The sequence below is a fragment of the Thunnus thynnus genome, chromosome 4 (assembly GCF_963924715.1).
Source record: "Thunnus thynnus chromosome 4, fThuThy2.1, whole genome shotgun sequence".
Classification (NCBI taxonomy): Eukaryota; Metazoa; Chordata; class Actinopteri; order Scombriformes; family Scombridae; genus Thunnus; species Thunnus thynnus.
In genome coordinates this window covers 2,870,590-2,879,504 of record NC_089520.1, presented here as the reverse complement: position 1 = coordinate 2,879,504, position 8,915 = coordinate 2,870,590, and the positions used below count along the sequence as shown (strand labels likewise).

Here is an 8,915-nt window from a genome sequence, read left to right as displayed (position 1 = left end):
ATTGATTCGCTGCCAACTTTTAAGTGAATTGCCAACCATGTTCCCAAGTGATTAGTCGTCTTCTCACACGTGAATATTTTCTGGTTTCTTTCATTCTCTCTGACAGTAAATTGAATATTTTTGGGTTGTGGACAAAACAAAACATATCAAACCATTTTCTGACATTTTATGGACTAAACAATTCAATTAATAGAGAAAATAGTCAACAGATTAATTGATACTGTAAATAATTGTTAGTTGCAGCTCTACATGTCAGGTAATCAGTTATTGCAGGTTTAAAGTGTTTTTTCTTCTTTGGTTTAAAAAAAAAAAAGTAGAACAACAACAAAATACAGCTCAGAGGTTTTTATACATCCAGAGAACATTTTATTAATTCACTTTTTAAAAACCAAAAAAACAGATCTGATTGTTTTTGATACAGTGATGTCGTCCAGCTTCCTGTTCGGGTCTGAGAGCGTCATCGTGGGGGGCCGGGGGGCCGGGGAGGGGGGGGTTGAACGGTTGAAACCTTCCAGAGATTCATACAGACTGTAGATGTTCAGCAGCAGAGATGTTTCACTACAGACCTCCGACAGACACAGCAGCTCGGTGGAAAACATGCATTTTGTTTCCTGGAACCATTATTATATTCATACGTCACCTCTTCAGAGTGAAACTTTATTTAACATACGGTGAAGGAGTGAAGCAGCGTCGGAGGTCTTAGCCGAACACCTCTGCAGGAGAAGAGCGTAAACATGGAGGTATACAATATAAATACAGAGGAAAAAAAACACAAAAAATATAAATACAGAGCGTCTCGTTCTCTTCTTGTGTGTGTTTTTTTTCCTGCTTGACAGTTTGCGGAGAGGAGAGGAAGCGGCGGAGGCTCTCAAACCTGACAGGATGGCGACTGAGGATGATGATGAATGGCGTTGCCAGTTATTAAACTGGTTTGTTGGGTAGTATGTGCGGAAAATCAGGCTGCAGAAATAATCCTGACCAACTATCCTGCCTATACTGTTCCTCCGGAAACAGACTTCCGGTGGACAAATCATCCGGGAGAGGAGGAAGGAGGGAAGTTTTTGGGAATACAAGAGGAGAAAAAGAGAAGGAAAGAAAGACATGGATGACAACAGACAGCATGTCAAATTTAAAATCCCATCTTCTATGAGGGGAGGAGGAGGAGGGAAATGTGCTCCATCTTAGTACATGATTACAAGAAGGAGAAAAAAGAAGAGGGGGGGGGGGTGAAAACAAAAAGACAGGAAAAGGAAATCAAGAGGTGAGAGACAGAAGAGGACAGAAGAAGAGGACTTTGGGGATCTCTTCGTCTCACAGTCCGGCGTCGTTGTACGTGGGTGTGACCACCTTCAGGATGCTCTGTGCGTTCTCCTCCACCAGAGGGCGCCACTTCACCTCGCCTGTCAGCATCAGGTCCTCCCCGTCCAGAGCGTCGATGTACTGCATCTACACAGAGACAGCAAGAGTCACAGTCACACACACACACCTGCAGGATCTGAGAGGAGTCTTGACACAGATCAATCAAGGTGTTGTTTAATTTCCACATGATGAATAATCAAGTAAAGTTCAGTTACAATCTGCTGACACATTCAGGAACATAAAGGATGGATCACAGGTTTTCAAGTGTGTCTTAAACCAGCAGTCAGGAGCCAAAATGAACATTTAAGCTGTTTTTCTTGCTGTAATCATTCCTCCTGTTCATACTGACCATTAGAAGATCCCTTCATAATGACCTTACAATGGAAGTGATGGGAGACAAAATCCACAGTCCTCCTTCTGTGCAAAAATGTATTTAAAGTTTATCTGAAGCTAATATGAAGCTTCAGCGTCCAAATGAGTCAAATCAAGTAGATATCTTTCAACGTTACAGTCTTTTTAGTGCCAAAGTCCCTCTTTTTGTTACTATACTTCCACCTGCAGCTCAACAGGGAAACACTGTCCGAGGAAACACAAAGAGGGAATTTGATGCTAAAAAGACTGTAAATGTGTCAGATATCCACTTGATATGACTAACTCAGACTGATGAAGCTGAATAGAAGCTTCACACAGACTTTTAAATGACTGTGTGGACACACTGTGGATTTCGGCCTCCATCACTTCCATTGAAAGCACATTTGAAGGATCTTTTAATATCCAGTATGAACAGGAGGAATGATTACAGCGAGGAAAACCTCTTTCACTGTTACTATGGACACCTGACTGCTGCTTTAAGACACTGGAAAAAATAGTGAACTCGTCTTTTAAAGGATGATGGCTGATTTTTCTATATTTGTACTACATTGTAAATTTCTCAAAAGAACTTCAGTACAAAGTCCAGAGGTTGTGATATGTAGCACAAGTTCCTGCACATGCTCAGTAGCGTCTGCTTTACACAGAACTACTCTCTGAAGACTGAAAACGTGATGCTGTTATTTGTCTTTGGAGACGTTTCTAAACAAACTAAAGTGACCAAACTCTTCATGATGAAGGAACATGTGACCCGGTGCAGCGGTGTGACTCACTGACGTGTTTTTAATAGTTTCTGGAACAACAACGGAGGAATAAGATATATCAGGCTTAGTCGATCATAGTCGATCATTGGTGGTTTGGATCCAAACATGAGATTTGTTGACAAGAAGGAAAACAGAGAATCAGCAGCCTGATCCTTAAAAATGTGTCCGGCAGCAGAAGGAGGCCTGCAGGTGTTTCAGAGTGTTTTCAGTCTCTCAGAGGGAAAAAAACATCCAGCGAGCAGAGCGAGGAAGAGGTGAGGAGGTCAGCAGGTGAGGAAAAGTGCTCAGAGAGGAGGGGGGGGGGGGGCCTGACGTCGGTCAAACAGCTAACATTTCATATTTAATTTCCTTCATTTTATAAGTTTATAGCATCGTCAGCATCATGTGTTACCCAGATATGCCGTATACTGTTATTTTCATTCTGCATGAGTGGTTCTATACGAGACTTTATGAAAAAAACAAACAATGTAAATTTTGTAACTTTTTGTCTTTATGTCCAGAAGTTTTCAATCCAGCACAAATATCTGATAGGAAAAGTTCATTTTTTGATATTTTCTATACAATGTTTGCTTCTTTGTGAAATACTGAACCTTGAACACTTGAAACTGAAATGAAACCATGTGAAAGGTTTAGAGAGGAAGTGTCTCTTTTAGAGGAAACATGACAAAGGTCCAACTGGAAGATGTCACAAACCAAAAAGGTTGTGTTTTATCTTTTTTCCCCTTTAATCAATACATCATAAAAGGGGACATATTCTGATGATGTCGGATGTTAAACATGGTCAAAGTTCCAAAACTTGCGGTGAACATATGTAGAAATGCTGCCTGCAAGTCAAAACTCAGGGCTTCAACCTGCTGTGAACGCTTCGTTTGTAACGTTTTTGTTTCTACCTTCCTGACGAGCTGACATCTGCTCGTCACACATGCCCATAAACTGCCATCTCTTCTTTAGCCTTGGTTGCTAAGGTGGTTGCTATGGTGTTTCCATGTGTTGTCCACTCTCATATTTCAGATGTGATTCAGCTCCAACATGTACGGATGGATTTAAGAAGTTGACATTTGGAGTAAAGAAGGAGAAAAAGAAGTGAAATCCTGCTACTATAGTTTGTTTACGTAGCCTCCGGAGCCGGAGGAAGCTTCCTGAAAGCTGACCAATCAGAACAGAGTGGGCTCATCAGGGGGCGGAGCCTTAAAGAGACAGGAGCTAAAACGGCCTGTTTCAGACAGAGGCTGAACTGAGGGGCTGCATAAAGGACCAGTAGAAGATAAATAAGGAGTTTTTAACTGGAAATGATGCAAAGATATTCCAGTAGAGCCCCAGAATATAAAAATAGAGCTGGAAATGTGCAGAATATTTGTTCTTTAATGTAAAAAATGTTAATCTGAAAAGAAACCAGTAACTGTATCTTTCAAATAAACGTAGAGGAATAAAAGTAGAAAGTAACAGAAGGTGGAAATACTCAAGTAAAGGAGAAGAACCTTAAACTTGGACTTAAGTTAATAACTTCAGTAAATGTATTTAGTTACTTTCCATCTGTGGCGAGTTGATGCTACTGAGTCGATCTTTCCTCTTCAAAATTAAAATATCGTTTGGTTTCTCTTCTCGTGCTTAAATAATTAACTTAAGTCATGATTTACGGTTTCTTTTTATCTACAGTTTCCATATTTTATCCTCTTCTATTGTTTCGGATTTTACCATTTGACGGTGAAAATAAAGCACAGCTGGTCTGCAGCAGGGAGGCAGAGGAGGAGGAGGAGGAGGATGAGGAAGAGGAGCTGTGATGTGGCAAAAGCAAACGTCAAACAGCAGGAATCTGAACGTCTGCTGAGAGGATGTGCATCAATTAAATAAAAGACCAGTTCTTTTAAAAAGAGACATGAATGGAGAACACAATTACATCAATATGTGAGCGCACGCACACACACACACACACACACACGCACACACACGTCGGATATGTAAACAAACGCACCTGTTTGCGTACGTATTCCACCATCAGCTCCAGCTGTTTGGGGTCTTCACACTGATAGTTGAACAGGTTTCTCCACAGAGCTGCTGCCAGCACAGTGTCATCAGCCAGGACTCCCTACACACACACACACACGCACGCACACACGCGCACACGTACGCACATACACATTATTGATCCACACATCCTTCATTCTGTATAACTACAGATATTCCTGTCTCTGATTTGTCTTTTCACTGCATTTAATTCTTGAATTATTAAATATTTATACTGTCAGAGTTGCAGCCGTTAGTCGATCCAACGATTAGTCTACTAATCCACAACTATCCTATATATATATATATATATATATATATATATATATATATATATATATATATATATGTATTTCCAAACAAGAATCAGTTGGGAAGATTTATAAAGATGTAGCATCTGCAGGATGGAAACTGTTAAATAACAGATGTTTGATTCCTTATTTACTCTGAGATCTTCAGTCTCACCTCATCGTATCCAAATATCGCAGCATAGAAGGTCTCCGTCATCGCTTTCGTTCCTTCCTTTCTATGCGTGGCGTCGATCTACAATCACAGAGAGACAGAAAAAAAAAACCAAAGTGAAGAACAGCAGAAAGTTGTTTCAGGAGATTAATCTCATCCACTGCAGAGGAGAGTGTCAGAAAACCTGTTTCTCTACTTATATAACTTTTTAATCAGAGCTCCATGTTTCTACAGAGAGACAGACTTGTACCAGTTTGTTTTTCTTGCTGTAATCATTCCTCCTGTTCATTCTGACCAGTAGAAGATCCCTTCATAATGACCTTACAATGGAAGTGATGGAGGACAAAATCCACAGTCCTCCTTCTGTGCAAAAAATGTATTTAAAAGTTTATCTGAAGCTAATATGAAGCTTCAGATGTGGATTTTGGCCTCCATCACTTCCACTGAAAGCACATTTGAAGGATCTTTTAATATCCAGTATGAACAGGAGGAATGATTACAGCGAGGAAAACCTCTTTCACTGTTCATACAGACACCTGACTGCTGCTTTAAGACACACTTGAAACATTGTGAACGCGTCCTTTAATGTATAAATCATACATTTGAAGTCATTTTAATGAATGTCATCGGTCTTCAGGATGAAGCTGGCGGTAAAAAGAGTGACAGCAGAGTCGTTGTTAAGCTTCAACCGGCTGCTGCAGCAATTATGAACCACGGAGAACATGACCAATGTTTTTACTGCTCCCGACCACAATTAGCATGAAACCTGAGAGCAGCTCCAATCACTGGCCCTGTAAAAATACATGTGCTGCTGATGTAGAGCTTCATTAGGAACATTACACACACACACACACACACACACACACACACACACACACACACACACACACACACAGTCTGTGTTTCAGTAAAAACACACTTTCTCAAAACAGAAAATATTACTACATGATCTTCGTGGTATAAATATCGTCGTGTCTGCACAAGATGTGAAGCGTAATGTATGTTGAGGCTCTGCAGGTGTGTTGTTATAAAGAGACTCAGTGTTCAGCTGTTTGTTGACTAAAAGAATTCTGTCTCTTGTTCCTGAAGAAGGTCAAAGGTTAATATTATGTTTTATTCTTTATTTTATTGGTTATGATTTCCCTTTTTCCTTTTTATTTATTTGTTTAATTTTATTTCTTTTACTCTTTTCTTTCTCTTTGAGGTTTTGTCTGTTTGTCATATTTCTTTGTACTCCAGAAGTTAACACCTGTGATCGATGATTATTATATTATTATATTATTATATTATTATATTATTATATTACTCCACTGGAGACGTTAATAGTTGCAGACTGTCGTCATTTTGACTTGTGTAAATGTAAAGTGATGATGAAGATCTGATTGAAACATTTGCAACTGTGAATTTACTGTTTGTCATGACGTCCAACACAGTTTTATTTTTTTGGGGGGGTGTATGTGTGTAAATTTTATTCAGTTTGAGACGACTAAACCTGGAATTATTATTATATTATATTATATTAGCTTATCTGGCTGCACAGAGGTTGTTTGGGGATGTTTGTGAGGCTAACAGCTAGCTACAGCTACAGTGATCAATAACACTCGTCTCTACGCAGGTTTGCAGAGATGTTGATGTTTGTTCTCTGGAGAAGCAGAAAGTTTCCATCCAGCTTCAATGTCATGAAACGTGTTTACATGCGTTTAAGTCACCAGGTTACTGTCGGCCTTCTTAACTGTAACGAGAAACTTGGTTTCTGTAATCAGGGTAGAAGATTACAGAAATATTTTGAAAACATGCATATTTATTCATGTGATGATTTTAAGAAACCAGACGTGTCAACATTAATTTGACACAGACAACATCTGAGACATCTTGATTTCTATATTTTGTCCTGCGTCTATGATTGTTTACAGGAAGTTGGTGAAGAGAACTGGATCCATGTTTGAATTTAGAATTTATTATATATTGAACTTGTATTTGTATTAATTGTATTAGTTGTATCAGTGTTTGTGTTACTGGTAAAATACATCTGACCTCCTGTTGTTCACCTTGCAGATAAATGTAATAAACTGAAAAGGAAACTTCACATACTGTGTGTTTTATAGAATATTTCTCTGGAATTTAAAATAATAAATAAATAATATTTTGAATAATAGAAAGTCGGTGTCAGAATTCGACTCAGATTAAAATGTTTCTATTTATCTTCAAGAGAGATGTTTGGATTTGTTCGTTTTTGGAGTAAATGTTTGTGTTTGAGTCAAAACGATGAAGATTTTTTTTTTTTAAAGTTCTCAGTCACGTGTGTACGAATGTGTCGGCATACGCAAACATATGTACACATGCTGACAAAAGTTCATATATGCAGCTGTGAAAACACCTGCAGCCCCCCCCCCCCCCAACACACACACACACACACACACACACACACACACACGCCCAATGCATGCGTGCACACACACCAGGAGTGACCTCACAAACCACAGTGTAATTTCTCATCTCTGACCTCTTTCTGTCACATGACGCAAAACGAGCAAAACTAAAAGAGCTCACACTATAACGCCTCGGCTCCAGTTCAAACATCCCTCTCGGTTAACATCACGGATCATTTACATGTGATTTTTGAGTGTTTAGCTGCCACAAAACTGTTTTTTTTATAAGTAATATGAGTGACTTGGATTATGTGTTTTTTTAAATACTGGCAGGGAGAAAACAGAGTCTGATATATCTTATTCCGTTGTTGTTGTTCCAAAAACTATTAAAAACACGTCAGTGAGTCACAGCGCTGCACTGGGTGACACGTTTCATTCATCATAAAGAGTTTGGTCATGTTAGTTTGTTTAGAAACGGCTCCAAAGACTAATAACAGCATCACGTTTTCAGTCTCCAGAGAGTAGTTCTGTGTACGGCAGACGCTACTGAGCATGTGCAGGAACGTGGTTTGTGTTTACAGCTTCATATCAGGACTAGAGCTGCTTAGTCGATCGGCAGAAAATTAATCTGCAACTATTGTGATTAGGGATGCACAATATTATCGGCACGTCATCGGTATCGGCCGATATGAACATTTTCTGCCTACTATTAAGCCGATTTGTCGCCTTCTCCTCCGCCGCCTGACTGTGTTTTCCTCCACGGACTGTTTCACCCTGACGGTCCCGGTGTTTCCTCCGCAGGCTGCACTTCACTCAGCTGCCCGTCAGACCTGCTGCTTCTCAAGCGGAGGCTAGCTGGCTATGCTTCCCTCCAGTCATGTTCCGCTAGCCTCTCAGCTAACGTTAGCCTCTCAGCTAACGTTAGCCTCTCAGCTAACGTTAGCCCCGGTTTGTTATTCAGGTTAAAGTGGGAAGAAGCAGCAGGTCTGACGGGCGGCTGAGTGAAGTGCAGCCTGCGGAGGAAACAACCGGGACCGTCAGGGTGAAACAGTCCGCGGAGGAGCTGCTGTGTTCAGCTGCACAGATAGGAAACACCTCGGCTGACAGGATGTACCACTCTGTTGAAAAAAAAAACTTCTTCTTTTTGGTTTAACGGCGGTCGGCAACCAGCGTATTAGGTGCATTACATCACAGTCTTCCTAAGTTCTTCCTTCATATCTTGTCTTTCTTGATCATACTTGGTACAAATCTATGATTGCATGCATAATAGTCTTTCCAGCTGGAAAAAAAATATGTGCATATATCAGCATCGCCACAGTGAGTTGGAAATATCAGCATATCAGATATCGGCAAAAAATCCAATATCGTGCATCCCTAATTGTGATGATTGTTTATGTAATTTTTCAAGCAAAAAAGAAAACATTTGCTGATTTTGTTGGTCTTACATCATTGTACATGTAATATTTGTAGTTTTCAGGACAATAAGACATCTGAGGATGTCACCTGAGATTATGATGTTGAAACTAAACGATGTCTGTTCATGTTATGAACTTTCATAAAATGTCATGTTGGAACTTGCTCCCATTGT

The 8,915-nt window shown here is 39.9% G+C and overlaps 1 protein-coding gene across 1 annotated transcript in view; it reads right to left on the bottom strand.

Moving 5' to 3' along the window:
- Positions 1-330: 330 nt before the first annotated feature.
- uqcc1 (ubiquinol-cytochrome c reductase complex assembly factor 1) overlaps positions 331-8,915 on the bottom strand; it is a 21,604-nt gene continuing 13,019 nt past the window's right edge. The window contains exons 7-9 of the mRNA XM_067586173.1: positions 4,962-5,039; positions 4,465-4,578; positions 331-1,446 (exon numbers count right to left, since the gene is read on the bottom strand). Of these exons, the coding sequence (XP_067442274.1) occupies positions 1,312-1,446; positions 4,465-4,578; positions 4,962-5,039 (327 nt within the window). The 3' untranslated portion in view covers positions 331-1,311. The remainder of the gene's footprint in view (positions 1,447-4,464; positions 4,579-4,961; positions 5,040-8,915) is intronic.